The 24684-nt window shown below is 35.6% G+C and overlaps 1 protein-coding gene and 1 non-coding gene across 2 annotated transcripts; both read left to right on the top strand.

Annotated features, from left to right (window-relative positions):
* Positions 1-2161: 2161 nt before the first annotated feature.
* Positions 2162-11735, top strand: LOC110894313 (anaphase-promoting complex subunit 2). The gene is made up of 15 exons (XM_022141513.2): positions 2162-2594; positions 4293-4382; positions 4474-4705; positions 5780-6036; positions 6481-6552; positions 7044-7285; positions 7704-8117; positions 8613-8814; positions 8895-9009; positions 9108-9190; positions 9263-9382; positions 9963-10051; positions 10124-10385; positions 11220-11288; positions 11388-11735. Exons 1-15 carry the CDS (start codon positions 2355-2357, stop codon positions 11508-11510), a joined length of 2610 nt encoding a protein of 869 aa, XP_021997205.1. The 5' UTR covers positions 2162-2354; the 3' UTR covers positions 11511-11735.
* A 1641-nt stretch (positions 11736-13376) lies between these two features.
* Positions 13377-13448, top strand: TRNAD-GUC. The gene has a single exon. It is a non-coding gene; the product is annotated as a tRNA-Asp (tRNA).
* The last annotated feature ends 11236 nt before the right edge of the window (positions 13449-24684 follow it).

Below are 24684 nucleotides of genomic sequence, written 5' to 3'. Positions count from 1 at the left end.
TGGAGGAGGGTGATGGTGGGTGGAGATTGAAGATGAAGTGTGGTGGTGGGGTTTTATAAATAAATATGAAGAAGATGCTCGGATAGTCCCTATGGTTTGGCCTTTTAAGGAAAGGGTATTTTTGTCATTTCACACCCTCCTTAATAGAGAAAACAAACTGAAGTTAGACCCAGGGACTATCCGGGAACAAAAAATGAAAACTTGGGGACTATTCAGGTAGTTTTAGAAAGTTTGGGACTATAGGTGAAAAAAGGCGAAACCACAGGGACTATCCGAGCATTTTTCTCTTATTTTTATTAAATTAAATTATAATTCCAGTATTCATTGGGTTGTTAAACCGGACCCAATGAGGCTTGTTAATGTTGGTTTATTTAGCATTGAACTTGTTCAAATATGTCATGAATATTATCTATGTCATGAATATTATCGGAACAAAATTTTATTTTCATGTAATGGTTTATTTAGCATTGAACTTGTTCAGATATGTCACGAAGATTATCAGAACAAATTTTTATTTTCATGTAATAGCAAGTTTTGACCCAAATCCTTCTTATTTAAATTTTGAACCCATTCAAACATGCAACCCCCTAACCCGACTCCTTTTTTGAAAGGTCTAATAAAAAATGAGATTACAAAAAAAAATGTTTGAAAATTTGGTTCAAATCGTAAAACCCAACAATTAAATCGCTAGATCAGTCGCAAGGCTCAATCCGACCGTTGTAGTTTGTCGCTCATCAAGACCATATTTAATGGCCAACCTAGAGTTTTCGTCAAACACGACTACCTCGAACACTAAACACAATCAATATTATTTACTTTGATTATTAAAAAAAAATAATACTATACATTCATTATTCAACGTATACAAACCCCATGAGGTGCAATAGTACTTGCCATCAATTGGGTTAAATGGGCGGCTGCCCTATTTTTTTTTCATTTTTAGTTTTAATTTAATTAATGTTAGTATAATATAATATAATTATAATTTCACCTTTTAAAAATTATGATTTCGCCCTCAGTTCAAAATTACGTTTTTGCCCCAGTTCAAAATAAATTTATGCTTTTGTCCCCAGCTAAAAATTACGATTTCGTCCTTAGTTCAAAACTATGATTTTTCCCCGTTCAAAACAAAATTTTGGTTTTGCCTCCAGCTAAAAATTACGAATTTGCCCTCAATTTAAAATTATGAGTTTGTCCTCTTTTAAAAACTTATGATTTTGCCATCAGTTAAAAAATCTGGAGTCTTGCCATCGTTTTAATTTTTTTTTTCAAAAGTATAGTAGTTTTTATTTTACCTGGTTTACTCAATCTAACTTTTTTGTCAAGCAGGTGTCTGACACTCGCTCAATGTTTATGACAATTTACTATTTTGCCCCCAGCTCAGGCTTGCCATCTTTTTTTAGCAAAACAATGGCAATGTTTTGGTTTAATTGGTTGAGTCGATATATTTTTTTGAGAGTTATGAGTAGTATGCACAAGTAACTAAAATTAGGCATGTAAACGAACCGAACGTTCATGAACTGTTCATGAACTTGTTCGGCGGGAAGTTCGTTTATGTTCGTTTATTTAATAAACGAACGAACACGAACAAAAAAATATGTTCGTTTAATTAAAGGAACGAACATGAACACACCTTGTGTTCGTTCATTTATGTTCGTGAACATTCTTTTATGTTCGTTCATTTATGTTCGTGGACGTTCATTTATTTACGTTCGTTTAAATTTTAATAAATACATAAATAGTTATATTTATATAACTATTACGTTTTCTAACCAGTTAAATAAATATAACTAATTAGTATATCTACGAACCCTTATTTAGATGTGTTTTCGGATAAAATGTAATATATTAGACTTGTTTCTTCAACCATGTTAATTTATGTTTATTCAAATATGTTTAGTTAATTTTTTTTTGTGTTCGTTTATGTTCATGAACTGTTCGTTTAGACTTTAGACGAACGAACATAAACGAACACGAACATGCCCGATTTCTTAATGAACGAACACGAACAAAAAAATGTGTTTGATTATATGTTCGTGTTCGTTCGGTTTATTTACAGGCCTAACTAAAATACATATGTACATGTTATTAATTTAAGAAATATTCGGTTTAGCGTCCCGCAACGTGACCTGCATCCAACTAGTTGCTATACAAAATCAGAATCATAGCAACGCCGATTTCTCACAAAATGGCGGCAAAATCAGACTGATTTCGAAACTAGGGTTTTTCAAATCACCAAATTCCATTCATTCACTACTCCAAATCAAGCTTCTTCCAACTCCAATCTTCACCCCAATCTATAATCGCCTGCTAATTTTCAACCTAGGGTTCTAATTTCATCAAAACTGCCACAAATGACGGTAGACTCGATATCATCTGTGTGCAATTTGGGGGCTTTAGATTCTCTCTCGGAAGCTTCGATCAATGAGATACTAGAAAGCTGGAACAGCTTCTGTTTGATTACAGAAACGATTGTCAAAGGTGATGATGCTAAGTTGAAAACTTCTTATTTGAAGTTTCAAGATGATGTTTGTAGTCTTTGCAAGTATGGTCTTCGATCTTTAGTTGAAGAACACTTTCTTCTGTCTCTACAGGTATAATTTGTTATAAAGTTTGTTTTTTATTAGATTTGAAGTTACTGCACCTGTAAAGTACTAGCAATTTGAATAGATTTTTAGGGAGCATGGTGGCTGCATTTGACCATATGTTTGATGGTCAAACATTTATCGGATCAGTTTATAGCATAGTTGTCGAAGACGTAAAGGCGGTCGAAAAACGAGGGCTTTTATAAGCTAGACGCATAGTATAAATATATACAATTTTAGGGGTTTTTTTAGACATGTTTTAGGCTTGATTAGGGCTAGTTTTGGCTATTTTAGGTTCTCATGTTTGTTTAGGGCTGGTGCTATTGTTTTAGACCTGTTCAAACCTGTTTAGACGGTTTTTGGCCGGAACTTGGTCTGAAAGTGGGCTTTTGAAGCGAAGGGAGAAAGCTGCGCTGGGCCTGAAAAGTATGCTTAGGCGCACGCTCGGGTGAGCTTTGACGATAGAGATTTATACATCCATACATTAGAAAGTTGGCTTTTTATCATCATTTCTAAGAGCATAGACTAGGCAGTTATGCTATACTACGTTATGTTATCCTATACTTTACTGTGTTATGAAACTAGTTCAATGTCACGTATTGCTGGTAAGATTTTGTTAAGAGAAACTTGGAGGGCTACATGGGTATATAACTGGAAACCGTCAAACTAACAAGCATTAACTAAGTCCTTCTAGGGAAAGACATTGGAAGAATTATGGAAAATGCATAGTTTTCTTTAAGGTGAAAATTATATTGTATAGAAGTGGACCTCACAGCACACCTTAAACTTGGTTTTACAAAGCGCGTATGAGGCTTTAGGCAACGTTTTTTAGGGCTTTGAGGCGGCGTCTCATGCACATCTGGATCAAAATTCGTTAAGCCTGGCAAAACGTGCGAGGCGAGTGGGGTTGGGTAACGGGTCAGACTGAGTTAGGGTCAAATCTGGTTCTAAGAAAAAAAAATTAGGGTCAAAACGGGCCGTTTTTTAGAAAGTATCAGTTCGGGTTGAAGTTAGTAGTTCTAGAAAAAGAAATCAAAATCGGTTCACCCCCTATATTTATTTTTTACGTTAGTTAATGACAACGACAACGACGACGATAGTGGTGTTGCGACGGCGGCAGTGCTGATTGTGGCGGCAGCGCTGATTGTGACGGCGGAAACGAGGTGGTGCCGGCGGTGGAGGCGGTCGATGAGGAAGCAGTCCGAGCAGCTGGGTGTCTTGGCTGCTGAACTTTTTTTGTTATTTTTTCATATGCTGCTGGACTTTTTTTCACCTGCCGCTGCATACATAAGTCCCACAAATATTTATAAATGACTTCTAGTATTGTACAGAGAATTGTATCTAATTAATATTTAAATAATAATTTTTTCCATAAATATTTATAAAGGACTTCTACTGTTGTATAGAGATTTGTATTTAATTAATATTTAAATAACAATTTTTTTAATTGTATCTATATGTAATTTAATTTAGATGATTTCTATGTACCTGGTAGTCCAAGTAAGTTATAAATTGTATAATATTAAGTGTTTTTCTAATATTAAGCAAATATGTGTTCACGTATGATCTATCGCTGAGGTTTTCATTGTCGCTGCTGTTTCTTTAATATGTTTAAGCATGTGTTTGTCGGTTATATTGATGAGACGTGTATTGGATGTTAAACTTCTTCTGAATCATTAACGTTGTTTGATGTAATCATGTAAGCAGGACATGTTAGAGAAACACGGTGCACCAAAGTTTTGGAAGAATTTCGATGCGTATAACAATGTCCCAGACCCTGAAGTTGACGACAAAAATGTATGTACAGTTGCTATTGTTTAAAAACTTTACAAAGTAGTTATATTTACACATAACTTAAAAATTATCTATCCGGTGGACATTCAAACAGATGCAAGAGGATGAGGTCGAGTTACTACTGTGTAAAGCATTGGAAGAAATATCATCGGAAAAACAATATCAAGAGAAGTGTTTATTGACGTTAGTTAACGCTTTACAGCTATGCGAAGCGAGTGACACATCAACTGAAGGGCATGCGGTAGACACGGAAAAAATCTTCGTTTCTAAATATCGGCTAATTGTCTCTTCCGTTCTCATGACCACCATGCCACGACATTTTACCGGTACGCGTTTACGGAGATTTCGTTACGCACTCTCTTGCTCTCTTTAACATAACTTACAGAGAGAATTACATACATACCCCTACAAACTTGAGAAATATCATCTATGCCTAGTCCAAACTTAATATATCTTATAAATTGGGCATATATGATATTTAAGTTTAGATTGGATATGTACGATACTAGGTTACTATCCGTGTATTACACAGGTTGATAAATGTAATGTTATATAATTAGTATTAGTAATAAAAAGTTGCACCTCTCTGAGAACATGGTCCATGATAGGAGCTCGTGGAGACGTAGGATTAAGGTTAAAGATTTCTAGGAGAGGGTTCAATTGTGTTTTTAGGGGTAACGTATAGTCGTAGATATGTATCTATTTGTATAGGCTGTTTGTGTTGTTATATTTGTCTTGTTTACCATGCACTCTTTCACCACTCATGTTATATTGGTAGCTTCATACACACACACACATACACCTCATGTTCTATTTTTTTTTCTTTCTTTCCTTGGTGTTTTGGAGCCGAGGGTCTCACTGGAAGCAGCCTCTCTATCCCTAGAGATAGGGGTAAGGTGTGCCTACATCCCACCCTCCCCAAACCCTACCAATAGCTCTGCTATTTGTGGGATTTTACTGGGTATGATTGATTGATTGAGTAATAAAAAGTTATGTTTTAAAAAAAACATATGCATTGCACGGTTGAATAAACCCATGTATTATACTAATAGAATAAAATATAGTGTTATTTTTTAACATATACAGTCCTTAAGATATGTATTTAAAAAAATAAACATTGACGTGACAGTTATAAATTTTGTTAACTTAATTATTAAAACATTATTTCTTTCAACTGGGTATTAACTTTGATATTTTAATACCACCTATTTATTGTTATTGTTATTGTTATTGTTATTGTTATTGTTATTTAGCATATTGTATTTTTACCATCCAACCACATTAAATATTTGAAATTTTGTTAAATCACTCATAAAAACAACTATCATCAATATTCTTCTTCGTTTTTTAATATTTTAACGAACATAATTTTGAATTCTGAATATTTGGCATGTCTATAGAGATACTCCACTGGTACTTCAAAGGAAGATTAGAGGAGTTGAGTACAATCATGGCAGGAGATTACGAAGACGATAATGAATCACAAGACGATAATCATCCGAGAAACATGGATATTGACGGAACCTATGATCAGAAGAAAATTATGGAGAACAAGTTAGTGAGGAACATAGGAATGGTTGTTCATAATCTCCGAAATCTTGGATTTACATCTATGACCGAAGATGCATATGCGTCCGCAATATTCTTGCTTTTAAAGGTGCACATTATGTATTAAACTTTTAAATAATGTATCTTCCATTCTTAACTTTTTGAGTAAAGTACACATATGGTCCCTGTAGTTTACCAAAATTTTGGATTTGGCCCCTAGCTTTCTAATAGTACACAGATGGTCCCTGTGGTCTGCACTTTGTAATGCATTTAGTCCCCAACTTTTTTTCCAAAAGTACATGGATGGTTCTTGTGGTTTGCACTTTGTAACGCATTTAGTCCCTAACTTGGACATGCTAAAACCTTTAGATTTGTTGGCCGGGGACTAAATGCGCAACAAAGTGCAAACCACATGGACCATCTGTGTACTTTTGGAAACCTAGGGACCAAATCCAAAATTTTGGTAAACCACAAGGACTATCCATGAACCTTACTCTTAACGTTTTTTTGTTGCAAGTTTTATCTTACATCACGTTTTTCTGAATCATGGCAGGCTAAAGTTTTTGATCTAGCTGGTGATGATTACAGGACGTCTGTTTTGGAGTCTATCAAGGAATGGATACAGGTTGATTCTTGTGAATTATAAATAATTAAATGAGTAAATTACAAAAATCGTCCTTTATGTATGTCACTTATTGCAAACTGTGTCCTTTGTCTTCAATAATTACAGAAAACGTACTCGATGTTTGCAAACCCATGCAAGTTATGTCCTTTAGTCCTAACTCAGTTAATTTTTTGTAGTTAAATCTGACCAAATGAACCCCACATGAGGGTATTTTGGTCATTTTACTCTCATGTGGGGTCCATTTGGTCAGATTTAACCACAAAAATACCCTTATGTGGGGTGAATTTGGTCAGATTTAACCACAAAAATTAACTGAGTTAGGGATAAAGGACATAACTTGCAAAGGTTTGCAGACATCGAGTACGTTTTCTGTAATTATTGAAGACAAAGGACACAGTTTGCAATAATTGACATGCATAAAGGACGATTTTTGTAATTTACTCTAATTAAATTTATCATTTTTAATATAACACCGAAGTTGCTTTCTGCAGGCTGTACCTCTACAGTTTTTACGAGCACTTCTTGATTATCTCGGTGATTCAATGAGCTATCTTAGCCCTAAAAGTACTAAATCACCATTAGCATCAACCCCGTCATCATGCTATCAAAAATCTGGTAAACCCTCTGAAGGAATTGTTAGATGGCAGTTACGATTGGAGTATTTTGCTTACGAAACTTTACAAGACTTGAGAATCGCTAAACTTTTTGAGATCATTGTGGATTATCCCGACAGGTTTGTTTTCCAAATATTGTTATGAGTAAAGTACGCGGATGGTCCCTGTGGTTTACGAAAATTTTGGATTTGGTCCCTGGCTTTCCAAAAGTACACGGATGGTCCCAGTGGTTTGCACTTTGTAACACATTTAGTCCCCAGCCAACAAATCTAAAGGTTTTAGCATGTCCAAGTTAAGGACTAAATGCGTTACAAAGTGCAAACCACAGGGACCATCCGTGTACGTTTGGAAAAAGCTTGGGACTAAACGCGTTACAAAGTGCAACTCACAGGGACCATCTATGTACTTTTGGAAAGCCAGGGACCAAATCCAAAATTTTGGTAAACCACTGGGACCATCCGTGTACTTTACTCTATTGTTATTAAAAATATAGTGAATTTAACATTATATAACAACTGTTTATATTATCATTTGCAGTGCTCCCGCGATCGAAGATTTGAAACAATGTCTTGAATACACCGGACAACACACAAAGCTAGTCGATTCATTCATCTCGGCTCTGAGATACAGATTACTGACAGCTGGCGCGTCAACAAATGATATCTTGCATCAATATGTTTCAACTATAAAAGCACTTAGAACAATTGACCCCGCAGGAGTGTTTCTAGAAGCTGTAGGTGAACCGATTAGGGAGTATTTAAGAGGACGGAAAGATACCATTAAATGTATCGTGACTATGCTTACTGACGGTACTGGCGGAAATAATAGCGGCCCGGGAAACGGAGACAGTCTCCTTGAAGAATTAAATAGAGATGAAGAAAATCAAGAAAGCAACAGTCTTGATGATGATATTAATACTGATGACAAGCAAACATGGATAGATATCCAACGGTATGTTTGATATCTTTGCATGACTACTAAAATGCCGTTTTCGTCCCTGAGGTTTGGCCAGTTTTGTGACTTTTGTCTAAAGGTTTGTTTTTTCCGGATATGGATCCAAAAGGTTTGAAATATTGCCATTTTCATCTGGCTTGTTAACCCCATCCATTTTCTCCGTTAACTCAGAGGTATTACCGTATTTTTTGTTAACTTAAAGGCAATTCGGTGAAAAAGACCAAATTGCCCTTTAAGTTAACAAAAAAGACGGAAATACCCCCGACTTAACGAAGAAAAATAGATGGGGTTAACGAGCCGGATAAAAATGACAATATTTCAAACCTTTCGGATTCAGATGCGGAAAAACAAACTTTTGGACGAAAGTTGCAAAACTAACCAAACCTCAGGGACGAACATGGCATTTTACTCTTCTCTCATTATATAATTATCGGATGATAATCTTTTCCCGACTAGTAAATATTTAATTTAAATTTACAAACACTTTTTCAGGTGGGAACCGGACCCTGTTGAGGCCGATCCATTAAAGGGGAGTCGCTACAAAAGGAAAGTAGATGTACTCGGGATGATTGTCGGTATAATTGGTTCAAAAGATCAATTAATTAACGAATATCGTGTTATGTTAGCTGAAAAGCTTCTTAACAAAACTGATTACGACATTGACACTGAAATACGGACATTAGAGCTTCTCAAGGTAGGCAATTTGCAAATAAATATTTTGACTTTCGGTTATTGGTGGCGTCTAATTGTTATAACCTGTATCATTATACGCAGATACATTTTGGTGAAAGCAGCATGCAGAAATGCGAGATCATGCTCAATGATCTGATTGATTCGAAAAGAACAAACACAAATGTAAAAGCCACCATAAATCAATTATCTCAAACAGGTAGATAATACAATATTACAAACTGTAACAAACACCGTCTTTAATTATTAATACGTTTCTTTTGCTTTTTTTAATCATTGTTTTCGATTTATTCATAGGTGGCGACTCGCGGGAGCATGAGGCTTCGTTTGATATACTTAATGCTTCGGTTATATCTTCAAATTTCTGGCCACCTATCCAGGTATAACTTTTAAATAATGATATTTACTTTTTGAGTTATTTCAAAAATTTTAATTACGAGATGGAATTACAGGATGAGGATGTGAAATTACCGGAGGCGGTTGACCGGCTTTTAAGTGACTATGCTAAGAGGTTTCATGAAATTAAAACTCCCCGCAAGCTTCTATGGAAGAAAAACCTTGGTACAGTGAAGGTTAGTCACATATAGGGCTGCAAACGAATTGAACGTTCAGTGAACAGTTCGTGAATCGTTCGGCGGGAAGTTCGTTTGTTTAATAAATGAACAAACATGACTTTTAGTTAAATGAACGAACATGAACAGAGGCCACGTTCGTTCATTTATGTTCGTGAACGTTCGGTGCCATGTTCGTTTATGTTTGTTTGTGTTCGATAGTTTGTTAGTGCTTTTAATTTTATATAAATACTTCAAAATTCTGACAAATAAAATATTTAATAAGTATCAGTGTATTATATATTATGTTCATGAACGCTTGTTTGTGCTCATGAACGTTCGTTACCTAAAATTAACAAACAAACCCTAACAAACATGAGCACTTTCATTTCCTTAACAAACGAACACGGACAAAAAATCATGTTCGGTAAGTGTTCATGAACACATATTTCCTTAACAAACAAACACAAACAAGGCTCTGTTCGTGTTCGTTCGGTTCGTTTGCGGCCCCCGTCACTCACATATATAAAAAAAATTCTTTTCCCCTTGTTTATCTATAGTTATCACTTATTAAACCGAAAGTTTAACGCACATCTTTCAGTTGGAGTTGGAATTTGAAGATAAAACTTTGCAGTTCACAGTTACTCCTGTACATGCTTCAATCATTATGCAATTTCAGGATCAAAAAAGGTAAAAAAAATCCTGAACTTTAGCCTCCGTTTAACATAAACAGTTAAGTACTACTTTCATGTTTTTTTTCAGTTGGACCTCGAAGAATCTTGCAGCTGCTATTGGGGTCCCTGTAGACACACTTCAAAAGAGGATAAACTTTTGGATAAACAAGGGGATTGTTGTTGAGTCATCAGGTGCTGACTCAAACGACCACTTGTATACGCTGGTGGATGACATGGCTGATGGTGGCAAATCCGTAACTAATAATGAGGCGTTGGGGGCAGACGATGAAGCCGAAACATCAGTGGCTTCAGTTGAAGATCAGTTAAGAAAAGAAATGACCGTGTATGAGGTATATTTCAATGATATCAATTATTAAAGGGTATTAAAGACTTTTGACTAATAGTCGCATTTTGCAAGTAGGGCTGTTATAGAGCCGAGTCGAGTCAAGCCAGATTGAGCTCGGGCTCGAACTTAAACGAGCCAACTCGGTTCGGCTCGTTTATTTTATCGAGCTGAAAAGTTGAGCTCGAGCTTAAATGAGACAACTCGGTTCGGCTCGTTTATTTTATCGAGCTGAAAAGTCGAGCTCGAGATTAAACGAGACAACTCGGTTCGGCTCGTTTATTTTATTGAGCTGAAAAGTCAAGCTCGAGCTTAAGCGAGACAACTCGGTTCGGCTCGTTTATTTTATTGAGCTGAAAAGTCGAGCTCGAGCTCGGGTCGTAAAATGTCTGAGCCAGCTCGAGCCAAATCGAGTCCGCTCGTTAAATTTTTTTAACTTTTTTTAGTTTTTATTGATAACATAAAAAAAATTACACATATATCTACATGTATTATTTTTCATTTTCCAATATTTTAAAGACCGAAAGGCATATTAAAAGTGTTATGTGTAATTTTTGTTTATTTTCCCATATTTTTGTATGTTTTGATTAATTACACTTAAAATGTTAACACTTCATCCCTCTCCGACATATTTTTATTCTAATACATTTACAATTAAAATTAATATATATAAAATAAAATAATTTGAGCCAGCTCGCGAGCTCACGAGCGGAGCCAGCTCGTTTACAACCGAGCTTTTTTTTGGTCTTTTTCCGCGTGAGCTGCGAGCCTGCAAGTTTTGTGTATGCCCCTGTTTGCCAGTTATATTATTGGTAACAAGACTTTGTAACTTCTGGTGCAGAAATTTATCATTGGAATGCTTAGAAATGTCGGTAACATGGGATTGGAACGGATTCATAACAGTCTCAAGGTGACAGACAGTCTTTGTTATGATTAATTAAACAAATATTATGCAACTAAGATGATATACGAGCGAAATAACAAGAACCATGTTATGTTATTGCTGCAGATATTTTGTGCAACTCCTCCTATTTATGACAAATCAATTCAACAACTGCAAAGCTTCTTGTCAGGTCTGGTTGCAGAAGAGAAGTTAGAACTTAGAGACGGTACGTATCATATAAAGAAGTAAATAACAAACTTTAGGAAATGCTTTGCCATAGAAAATGAAAGATACAGTATCGACTTACTTACGGCAGCTATTTTAGTCAATATTTGTAACTTTATGTTGTTAAAAAATTAGAAACATGCAATCTTTCATGCTTTTCAGATGACTTTGGTTTATAAAACTTGGGTTGTGGCTCAAGTGAGTAAATGTTTAGATTCTTTTAGTATATTATGTGGTGATTTCTGTTTGTATTTTCTGTCATTTTTTTGTTTGATTTTTTTTTTTTTTTTTTGGTGTAACTTTACCTATTATAAGTCATATTTATAATTTAATCAATCATTTACTACTATTTATTATTTATATATACACACACACATAGAGGGGTGTTCATATGAGAACCAATCATTTTGCCTATTATAAGTCCCCCGACCCGACCCAAAGCTTCAAAAGCCTCTCTATGTAGCCTTCGCTAACCGAGCCAAAGCAAGATTGAAAACCTGTGATTTCGATGTAGCGCTGAAAGATTGTGAAGCATTCAGAACACCCATTTTAAAACCATAATGTGTAAAGGTAAACAAAAACACGAAGATCTAACACCAAGTGACTTACATGACATAAAAAGTAAACAAAGTCGATTTATATTGACATGATTAGAAAGTCGAGGGGGTCAAACTGATATTGTATATAGTTTTTAGAAAGGTTGCGTCGCGACACAAATTCAGTTTGTACTGGTTCTTGACATAATTGGTCCTGTTTTCTTTGACATATTAGGCTTATTTGAACAATTTCTTTGTGTTTAATTTTGATCATGGCGCTCACTTGTCTTTCTTGTTTGGAGCATGAAAACGTCATATATTTTCAGCCGAAAACATCATATATTTGCAGCCCGTTCAAACGACGACAAATAGATTCTAGATTCTGATTGCCAACATGTTTTTATGTGATTGAATGGATGTAAAAGGAGAATAATACTATACGAAAATGATGTGAAAAGAGAGAATACAGTTGAGTCACTAATTTTGTTCAAAAATGTACAAATTTGCTTTTCTTACAAAATATCTAGCTATCCAACGAGTGACATCCAAACAACATATTTTTTGGTGTTGTACACAAAAAGTGAAGTCACTATTTCAAGAGTGACATCCACTTTTCGCATTTTCAAACTTTGAAGTCACTATCAAATTCATAGAGAAAATCGTACGGTTTTAAGACAGCCCATTAAAAAAAAGAAATCGATAACCATTTGTGTGGTGATTCTCCATAGAGATAGACTAAGCTAACAAAGCTCACATACATGTATAGTATTTCTAGGACATACAGTGATTATTAAATACTAAATATTTCTAGGAAGTTCAAGAATGTTGAAATATCAAGATTTATTCCTTTTGGAAGACGTATAAGTAAAATACACGAGTTATAATTTATAAAAACAGAAACTCGTACTACAATCAAGTAGAGGGATGTGTGCTATAAAACCATATATTCGAATTTGTAAAATGCTCTAACGTCCTCTTTGTTGACTGTGACAACCTGGTAAGTTCATTCGAGACTAGCGTTGTGCATTGTATCGTCTTTGGCCCCTCTTCATTCTCTACAGGGTTCCAAACCTTTCCTCAACATAGGTGCGAGGCCGCGATGGAAAAGATCAAACACAAAACGTGTTTTTCGGATCTTCAAGTTGTTTGGAGAATAACTCATTTAGATTGTTGAAGGATTACTATAAGACTAGATTTCAATAAATACACCAATGATATAAAAGATCATTGGTACATGGTACAAAATTTCTTAATAGTTTTAGTGGTGTTTCAATAGAATGTTTAAAGCATATACTTGTTTAAGCAGGACATGAAACTATATGAGAAATAACTCGTAAAAGCTGAAGTCAATAAAGTCGTTGTAGTATAGTGGTAAGTATTCCCGCCTGTCACGCGGGTGACCCGGGTTCGATCCCCGGCAACGGCGATTTGTTTAAACAACACTTTTTTATTTCGCACCATAATATCTATCATATGTTTAGAATGTAAAAGTACTTAGGGGCTGTTTGGTAGCCTCTTATTAAGAATTTTACCAATGAGAAGTTACCAAACAGCCCCTTAGAATGTGATTTGTAAAAAAATGGGCACCTCATATATTCCCGAAAAGGTCCTTTATTAAGCACCTTTCAAAAGCTTTCTAGTTAGCCCCACAACCCAGATTTTGGTCTAGTCCATTATCTAGATTATATGTGAAACAGATGAAACCCAAATACCCAAGTGCTTGTTCAATTTCCTCTTCGTAATTTGAACGTTTTCAAAAGATAAAATCACATAGAGAATAATTGAATATGTATTGAACTTTGTTTACATATATTTTTTTATTGCATCCCCTAAGTAATAATCATGGAACCGCCACTGAATCCACATATACATCATTGTGACATCGAGGACCAAAAAATCCACCACGTCAGATTTCAAACTTATTAGTTGGAGACAACGATGAAGCCATGAGCATCATGGAGGTGGTTGGTGGTGATGATCGGGCGGGTTTCTAGTTACCGCGAAATGGTGGTGGGAGATAAAGGCAATGAAGTTAGGGAGGGGTAATGTGTAGGTAATGAAGAAGCATACAATTAGAAGCACACTTTGTTGATTATATTGGGGATAATGTAATGGGCATTTGTTCATCTCTAGGGATGCTTTTAGAGTAAGTCCTCTATATCTTAGGCTTTTAATTTGGTCACTTTTGATTCTCTTGATATTCAGTATGTTTTTCATGTTTTTTTTCCAAATTAAATTGGAATGGAAGAAAATTATTATACCTCGCGTGAAAAAACTCTTAAATGAAACTTCAAAGGTGGCGTAGTGGTAATCGTTAATTCATTCTAGTAAGATCTTACGCTTGAATAAAGCTATGGTTTTTATCTTAACGCCTTAGAAAGTCGCTTAGTGAGGTTAACGGTTAACCCACTTGGTAGAATTTTGATGTAAAATAGAGGAGTTATATTTGCGGTTAAAAAAAAAAGAAAAAAGAAAGTAGCCTAGTGTAAGGTGTGGACTTGTGGCTGTATTAGTGGAGCATGAGAGTTTTTGGTTCTTGTAATAAAAAAAATTGCTAATTGCAAATTTATTGGCTATGTGGGAGTTAAGTTATCGTTAGTTTTACTTTTAAAGTTTACATATATTTAAACTTCAAGTCTATTTCTCTCATCTTTATTGGAATGAGTTGTAAGGAAATAATTTGTTTCTTATGTTATTATTAACCTATAAAGAAGCAACTTGTATATGCATATATGTGTTGTAATCTATGTTTAGAGAGTTTTTCAAAAAAAAAAATAGAATTTTTCTTTTTAACCCTCAAGTTTTAATATTTAACAATTTAAGTTTATAGTTTTAATATTTGTTTCCTTTTTAACCCTCAAGTTTTAATCTTTGATAATTTAAGTTTAAAGTTTTAATCTTTGGTAATTTAACCCATTTGATTAATTTGATTTTTTCACTTCTAATTCAAAAGTTTCCATCTTATACAATTTAACCCTTTGATTAATTTAATTTTTCACTTCTAATTCAAAAGTTTCCATTTTTTACGATTTAACCACTTTAATTTTTTTTTACTTATGTGTGGTAATCTTGGCTTTGGGGTTTTTTCAAACGTAAATGGTTATGCATATGACTGTTGTAACCTTGGCTTTAGGGGTTTTTCAAAAAAATTGATTCTTTTACTTTTCACGCAAAAGTATTTCATAAATTACTTTTAACCCAAAACTAATGTTTTTTTTTTACTTTTAACACAAAACTTTTTATCTTTTACAATCTAACCTCACAACTTTTTTTACTTTCAACTTTGGTCCTTTATAGTTTTCGTTTTCCTCAAATTTTTTCGCTTTATGCTTCGTTCTAAATTTTGTGACTTAACACATCGCAACGTGCGTATTTGGTTTAACGTTTTTACGTTTCGTTCTAAATTTTACGAGTTAACACGACGCAACGTGCGTGTGTGGGTGAACGTTTTTACATCGTCTATTTTTTTCCCCATTTGACAGGTTCAACATAACGTGCGCGTCTTAAATCGACTTAGTTATAACGAAAGAATCCCCGCCGTATTGCGGCAGATCGTAATTCTAGTTAGTAATTAAGAAAGAAATAATATCTTATGCTAAATCAGCAGATAATAATCATGATTTAGTGTAGATATAAGAAAAGGTACATGACTTGTATATATCATGATTTTTAAAGTAGATTCAAGTAAAGGATATTTTCTTTCTCTTGATGTATACGTAAAAGAGGTTAATGCATTTATCCTCCCCCAAACCTCTATTATTTCTATTCAATCATTTATATGTATGCTCATTTATAGACCCAGGGTATTATTTCTATTCAATCATTTATATGTATGTTCACTAGTAGATGCCTCGCCCGTGTTGCGGGACGATAGCCGAATAATTCTCGACCAACTAAAAAAGGACTACTATAATTTTACTAGGGAAAAAAACAAAGACGATGGTAAGACAGTAATTTTGGGCTCAGGGCAAAACTGTAATTTTTCAGGACTAATGAGCTAGTGTTAGGCAACTCTTTGACACGGGAAAAAAAAGTAAATCGAGTAAACCAATTAAAACAAAAAACCTTTATAGTTTTGGTAAAAAAAAAAACTAAAACGATGGGAAAACGTAATTTTTAACTGAGGGGCAAATCATAATTTTAATTCGGAGATAAATTGTAAACTAAATGGACCAACAGGGGACTGCCAGGAAGTTGCCGGCACGACTGTAATTTTACACTGAGGGTAAACTTGTAATGTCACCAGGAAAGCAAACAAAAACGATGGGGAAAATGTAAATTTAAGTTGAGGGTAAAATCGTAATTTGGCTGTGAGAAAAAAACTAATGGTAAAACTATACATTTATACGGGGCAAAAGCGTAATTTTAAACCGAGGGCAAAATTGGAATTTTTAGCTGGGAGAAAAAGCGTAAATTTATTTTTAAGTAGGGGTAAAAACATAATTTTGAATTGATGGGAAAATCGTATTTTTAAGGAAAAAAACTAATGGCAAAACTGTAAATTGAAACGGGGCAAAATCGTATTTTTTAACCGGGGGCAAAATTGAAATATTTAACTGAGAGCATAAGCATAAATTTATTTTTAAGTGAGGGCAAAAACATAATTTTTAACTTATGGCAAAATCGTAATTTTAAAGGGGATAAAATCGTAAATTTGTTGGGCCAATAGGGGAGTGCCAGGCATCTGCCTGGCACTATTCCCCTTGCCGCCCATTTTGCCCAATAGAAAGCAAGAGCTATTGGCTTGTCGGCGGCCGACTCTTGTATTTGTAGTAGTTGAGAATTTATATACTCAGGGTGTACAGGGTGGGTGCAGTAAAGGCAGCGGTGAACCCCCTTTACCGTGCGGGGAACACCGTCGTCAGTCACCTTTTTTCTCATGTGTTTGTACCAATTCGGTATATAGTAACTGTGTTAAGGGAGTGAATTTTTTAAATGTTGGCTGCACATGAAACCAATCACAATTTTTTTTTTGTTTTTTATATTTAGAAAAGGGGAATTGGTCTGTAATAATCTCAACTAGAGGTCATTGGCAATTGACAGTCCCACCTTTGAATATTCTCCCCACCAGTCCCACCTTTGAATATTCTCCCCACCAGTCCCACCTTTCACCTATTTTTCCTACACCGGTCCCCCGTTAAAACATAACTGCGTTAAGTTATTTTAACGGGGGACCGGTATAGGAAAAATATGTGAAAGGTGGGACTGATGGGAGGAATATTTAAAGGTGGTACTGTCAATAGCCAATGACCTCAAGTTGGGATTATTACAGGCTAATTCCCCTTTAAAAAAAAATAATTTACCTCTCCCCAAGAGAGGTGACCACCCCTTATGTTTTAGTGCAAGAAGGGACTTAGAGAGGGGAATTGACATGGCAAGATGTGATTAGGTGGGTGGAGAGTTACCTTTTTTTGAACGACAAGAAACGAAGCGCTAATCACTGTGACACCGGGCACTGTGGCCAAGGTCGACTACTCGACCGCCGCCAGCCCTTTGGCTCTCCCAGATGCGCGGAAACTCGACCTCCACCCGCTCGAAGGCACGGTAGTGGAATAATCGGTTAAACCTCGCCTCCAATCCAAGACGAACCGGCGCCACCCGTATTCGCCCTTCACTTGGATGCAACAGAAAATAATAGGGAGAGGTGGAGTCGAACATGGGTTAAAAGGAACACTAAATTTTTCTCCAACCATTCCATCACTACCTCATTGACGGGTAAAGAGTTTACCTCTCCTTAAGAGGTGACCACCCCTCTCACCTTCAAGCACTCATGCCAATTTATTGCAAACAATTCCACTTTTCTATTTTGGTATTTTTTTTCTAAAAATTAATTATTATACAAACATTTACGTATTTGGTTCATTTATACACCATAAATAGCTTATGTTTCAAATACGAAAAAAGTGCTTGGATAGTCTCTGTGGTTTGCTCAATTTTCATCTTTAGTCCCTTACTTTCTAAAATTATAGCTATAGTCCTCAACTTTTGCCATTTCGTTTCCAGATAGTCTCTGAAGCGGGTGAGGGTTAGTTTTTGGTAGTAAGTGGGTGTGAAATGACCAAATATCCTTTATATTAAGATTAAGAAAATAATAAATAAAACACAAGGACTATTCAAGCATTTAAACAAATCTCTTTGTACTCTCACCCTGCTCTCTCTCTCTCTCCCTATTTCTCTGTAAATAAACCTCCACTATCTCCATCCAAACAACATCACACCATCACCTCCATCAACACCATCAAACCACTGCCTACACCACTTCTTCATATTGCTCACTCACACACACTTGCAAAATAGAGAAACAGAGATAAGCGAGAGAAATAGGAAGGTGGATATGGAGGGTGGCCGGCCAGTAGACCACGACGGCGGTACGACGGATCTCCATCGCCAGTGTTGATAAATCGACGTTGCATAGTTGCAGGCTGTAATGGTGGTTCAACGAAGAGTGGTACCAGGTCTCTGGTGTGTGAACATTGAGAGTATGAGTATGGTATTTGTGGAAAAAGGTCAAGGGAGGGATAAAGGTTTGGTTAAATACAGAACTTCAATGTTAAAGGTTTATTTGTTAACTGACCAGAATTTCGGGTGCAATTGCTATTAATGGGTCGAGGTCGGTGTGATTTAGAAAAAGTTTGTAAACCACCTCCATCGTAAGAGGTTTGTGATTCCGGCGGCAATGGTGAAGGGTGATGGTGGCAGTGGTGGATGATGTTGAAGATGATGGTATGAGGGTGAGGTGGTGGCATTTTTCCGACGGGGTGAGGTGGTGGTGGTGGAAGGTGGAGGAGGTAAAGATTGAGGAAGATGAAGAGGGTAGGGTGGGTGGTGGGTCCCACATAATTTTTAAGTATTAATTATATTTCATTTTAATTATTAATTTAACAAGTAAGGGTATTTAAGTCATTTCATACTCACTTAACACCAAAAGCTAACCTCTATCCGCTACAGGGACTATCCGAGAACGAATTTGCAAAACTTGAGGACTATAGCTGTAATTTTAGAAAGTTAGGGACTAAAGGTGAAAATGGAGCAAACCATAGGGACTATCCGGACACTTTTCTCTTCAAATACATAATCTCGTGTCCAATGTTAGAATCGGATCATATCCATCAGTGCAACCACATACATATTTGGTTCGTTGAGTGTTCTTAAACCGTTTTCATTTTGGATGGTTGGTTATGAGTTATGACACTAACCAGTTACTATACGACGTGCATCATTTGTTGGACTGGATTTCCAAACTTTTTTTTTCCGTTCTATAATTTTATGCAATGGGTTTTTTTTTACTACAGACTTTATCTTTTGTTTTAATTTTAAACATTATACATTGTAAATCATACCTAGAGATAAAATAGTACCATATTTTGTTTTAATTTAACTAGGTTAATTATCCCTAGTCATTACGTTTCAATACACACACACATACACACACACACACATATATATATATATATATATATATATATAATTTGATATTTTTAAGGTGTTACATTGCACCTATTTGTGAACATGACCGGTGATAAAAATTCTTAGAGACGTACAATAATGGTCAGATTTTTTAGGAAGTTATATAGATTTGCTTTAGTGTCTTCGCTTGTTCTAGAGTAAACTGTAATTTTACCCCCTGAGGTTAGGGGTCATTGGCACTCTTACCCCCCTAAGGAAATAATTGCAATTTTACCCCCCACTGTTCACTGTTATGTCGCAATCTTACCCTCTAACCTCAATTTTGTTGACTGATCTGTTGACTTGGTGGTGAAATGACTATTTTGCCCTTTTATTTTACCCCTCGTGTTTTGTTTACTCTGTAATATTACCCCCTGCCACCATTGCCACCGTCATTCACCACCACAACCACCACTGCCACCTCCAACCACCACCCTCAACCACCACTGCCACCGCCATTCACCACCACAACCACCACTGCCATCTTCTTCCTCCCCCTCTCTCTCTCTCTAAAAAACCCACCACCCGCCTTCATCTTCAACAATCACCACCGTCATCTCCACCACAGCCACCTCCCTCAACCACCTCCAGCCACCACCCTTTCGGTAGAATCAAAATCGATAACGGTAATCAAAGTATCAGCCCTTAATATCAGTAAATTAAATTACAAAACACAAAGTTCCCTTTTGGCTAAAAACGAAATCAATGAAAGTAATCACAGTATCAGCACTTAAGATTAGTAAATCAAATTAAAAATTACAATAGCTTCAAACAGATTAAACCTAACACTAACAGCAATTACAAACAACAATGCTTCAAATGGATTAACCTATATAATATCTTCAATAGACAAAATTAGCCTCTGGTATTCTACTAACTAACAAACTGTCTTCTACTAAATATATAATATCCACAAAATAAGAAGAAGAAATCAACAGTGATTTACCCATAATAAACAGAGGGTTTGAACTGAATAATCGATCAAATTGTTTGAACTGATAAACAGAGGGTTCTTGCTTGTTGTGGTGGTGGTTGGATCTTCATGATTGGAGCAATTCTTTGGTACTGGAGCGCCACAGAGATCTCTGTTACCAACATATATTGATGGATCAGTAAGGGTTTGCAATTGATTTCCCGTTGGAATTTTTCCGAACAAGTTGTTATGTGACAGATTCAAATGGAAACCCAAATCTTAACTGATCAATCAAGATCCACCGGTGACGATGCGGTTATCAAAGAATCTCTGAAACATCATCTTCACGGCAAACATCATCATCAAATCTCTGGTCATCACCTCCGTTCACCGTCACCGTTCCATCACCACCACCGAACAACCACATCGATCTCCGGTCATCTTCACCGTTCTCCGATCTCTTGTCTTCATCGTCATCGTTCTTAAGATTGTGGTGGCGGCTGTATTTTTAAAATTAGGGTTTTGGACTTATCAATAACGAAGAAGACAAGAGTGGTTGTGGCGGGGGCGGTGATGATGGCGACGGTGATGGTTGTGGCGGCAGTGGTGGTTGTGGCGGTTCAGATGGCGACGGTGATGGTTGAAGATGATGATGATGATGATGATGGAGGTTTGTGGCGGGGGTGGTGATGATGGTGACGGTGATGGTTGTGGCGGCAGTGGTGGTTGTGGCGGTTCAGATGGCGACGGTGATGGTTGAAGACGATGATGATGGAGGTTCAGATAATGGTTGAAGATGATGATGATAATTGCAGTTTACTCTATATATAATAAAAATAATAATGAAAATAATAACAAAAATAAATATAGGGTAAGATTACCAAAATACCCTTACATATAAAGGTCAAACTACCATTGACTGTGGTTAGGGGGTAAGGTTGCGACATAACAGTGAACAGTGGAGGGTAAAATTGCAATTATTTCCTTAGGGGGGGTAAGAGTGTCAATGACCCCTAACCTCAGGGGGTAAAATTGCAGTTTACTCCTTGTTCTATCATTTTGTTCACTTTTTTCCTGTGCCAGGTAATTTTTAGTTGCTTCGTGACCCTTTTCCATGTCCTCTTTCTTATCTCTTCTACTACTAATGTACACTTTATGTTTTTTTGTATTTTTGATACTGTATAAAAAAGTTTGTTGAGCCAGGGTGTCGGAAGAAATATCTTTATCTTTTGGGTAGAGGTAAACTTTGTCTTATCTTACCCTCACATGTCCTACTTTACAAGTGAGATATTACTGGATATGTACGATTGTTTTATATATACACGCGTTTAGTTAGGTGACACGGGGTGGGAACGTTATGATCCGTGATACATTTCTATCACTCGTGGAACACCGCCGCCGGCACTTCCATAACGAGTGATAGAGTATCACTTGTTATATATATAACGCGTTGAAAAACTTTGGTGATGAATGTGTATCTTGTACATTGTGCATTAATACTTGTACATTGGAATCCCATCACTAGTAATACCACCCCACCTACATTTCTATCACTAGTGATAGAATATTGGGTGCCATAGCATGATTTGATTGGATAGTGGAAGTGATAGAGTATCACCCCTCCTCCCCTTATTTACACGGTCTATTTTTAAAACAGTCCAACTAATAGACCAATAATACGGTCGGTTTGACAACCGATACAATTAAAAACATTGATGATGTCTATTCATAAATGGTGGGCAATTAGTTTGATATATATGTTTTTCAAGGGTATTCATAGAAGAAGAAAAAAAGATAAAAAACAAAAATATCACTTTTAAAAACTTTTATAATTTGTCATCTTTGAATATTATAGATAAAATGATCACTCAATAGTTGAGAGCATTTGCATTGATCACATACGATAAAAGTGATACTAGTTCATTGAATATGGCTTCACATCTCTTTTTCTCATGTTATCTAATCTTTTTTAGATTATGACCCGAAAAATACCTCTCGCGTCAATCATAAAATACTATGGTATATATTATACGATTTAAAAAAAAAAAACTTTTAAATTTGATAACGTTACTTTAAACAAATCATATCACGCATAATTAAAGGATATACATATATGGATGTTATAGAGTATTGTTTTAAAGGTCGTGTGACTTGAGGTACTACGGGTTTGAAAATCCTAGTTGTCAAAAATTTGAGTAAAACCATGACCCTATGTAGAATGTAACAGAGGACTCTTTTTTTTTTTTCCTACTGGCATAAAAATGAAAATTAAATAAATTAGTGAGATATTGGATTTAAATAACCCCAACTTTCATCAATTGGTCGATAACAGTCTCAACTTTCGATATATACCACAACACTCCCAACTTTCAAAATGTCACATCAGCTGCCATGTCATCAAAAATGTCACATTAGCTGTCATGTCATATGCCATATTAGCAAAAGAAAGGCCACATCAGCAACAACTAATTGGGCTAGAGTTCAGTTAGTTAGAGAGTGCTAGAGGAAAATAAGTTGAAAGTTGGGAGTGCTATGGTACAAATCGAAAGTTGGGAGTGTTATTGGTTAATTGGTGAAAATTTTGGTTATTTAAATCCAATATCCTAAATTAGTTTACCATTAAAGGCAAAGGTGAAGCCAACCTATAGAATATAGGCTCAACTCTCAAGTAATCGCATAGCTTTTATATGTAAGCTATATGTTCGTTTTTATAATTATCCCTGAGCTTTTAAACGACTAGCACTATACATTTGTTGCGTGATTCAAATTGAACAATGATAGATGGTTTTGAGGTTTTGAAGTGATTAACCCTATCTCATTTGAATCAATTTGTTAAGTTTCAAACATTCTTAAAAAACACTATGTGCTTACCGTTATCATCTCATTCTTTCACTTTATATCATTTAAAAAAATTGTCCTTTTTACCCTTTATCGATGAAGTTTTCTGGTTTTTTATGTCTTTTCTATAAAAATGGATATTATATGTGGTCCCACATGAAGAAGTTTTTTTTTTGAACGACCAACAGAATCAATCACGAACACTCTTGGGGCACCCACTGGACCAAACAGAGTACTCCGAGAGTAACCCGAGTCCACCACCAATTCCGGGGAAAACCCGGTAATCCACCCGCCTGTAGGCACGATGAAGAAGTTTTTTATTACCTTTAATTGTTTACTATATAAAGATAAGTTTCCATTTTTATATAAATACATTTTTTACTAAGATTACCCACATAACCGGAGACTATAAACTATTTATTTAGATCCTTCAACAAGATTGAATTCAAAGTAGAAACCATTTGTTTAATTAGTAAGCTAATCATGTGTTAACTAGTGGCTAAATTAAGGTTTTAGTGTCTTAATCAACTTGCCATGCAATATCCACGCCATTGTGGATAGTTACATCGATAATTATCTTTATTACTGTATATTCTAAGGGTGAACGAGTGGGGGCGGTAAACCCATTCGGTACCGACCCCCCTCCAATGCCAACCATTTTTACCGATCGGGGAAGCATGGAGATTACCGAAATGGGGGCGAAATCGGTGAAGGTTCACCGACTCGGTGAAGGGAGGGAAAGGGGGGAGAGAGAAGGTGTGTGGTGAGGTCTATTTCTTCTCAACCAATCACATTTTTTCTTTTTTTAAATAGTTTACCTAAACCCCATTAGGTAAACAACCGCCAACGTTTTTTTAACATTAGATAAACAATTAACATGACGCTATGTGATTTGGTGATTTGAGAGTTTACTTATTCCAAGTGGTTAACCACTCCCTTCACCCTAATGTCATTGATTCTTTATTTGATTCTACTTTGTCCCACAACACGCTGGTTTATAACGCTGAAACAAGTTCAGATCAAAATAAATAATTTTTCATAAGGATGAAGAAAAGTTTTGTTGATTTAAATTGAAATATATTAATTCACTTTTTATAAGTATTTTCAGTTGCCAACTATGATAAATAAATAGTTTGGACTCTTGTGTTAGAGTAAATTACGATTTTGGTCCTGTGGTTATATCACTTTTACCTTATTAGCCCAAAATAGATTTTTTTTAACATCTGTGCCCCCATAATTTCTATAACTAACTATTTTGGCACCTGAGTCTAACTCAACCCATTACCCTATTTAATTAATTGTCACATGCAACTCACATGATGAGTATATTAGTAAATTCACCTCCCACTTTACCAAATCAGTTAATCAAATGGTTAAAGATAATTCTAAGCATTAATCATCTGAGCAAATTCACTAACTTTTTAGCATAATTCATCAAGGGTTTGTGTAACTTATTTAAAATGAT

Source organism: Helianthus annuus, chromosome 12 (assembly GCF_002127325.2).
Source record: "Helianthus annuus cultivar XRQ/B chromosome 12, HanXRQr2.0-SUNRISE, whole genome shotgun sequence".
Lineage (NCBI taxonomy): Eukaryota > Viridiplantae > Streptophyta > Magnoliopsida > Asterales > Asteraceae > Helianthus > Helianthus annuus.
This window is presented reverse-complemented; position numbering and strand designations above follow the sequence as displayed.

Excerpts from the sequence above, each read along its gene's own strand:
- LOC110894313 (XM_022141513.2), top strand. The coding sequence starts at position 2,355 with ATGACGGTAGACTCGATATCATCTGTGTGCAATTTGGGGGCTTTAGAT. Across the intron at positions 8,118-8,612 it reads ACATGGATAGATATCCAACG|GTGGGAACCGGACCCTGTTG; the intron begins GTATGTTTGATA and ends ACACTTTTTCAG. Across the intron at positions 9,010-9,107 it reads AAATCAATTATCTCAAACAG|GTGGCGACTCGCGGGAGCAT; the intron begins GTAGATAATACA and ends ATTTATTCATAG.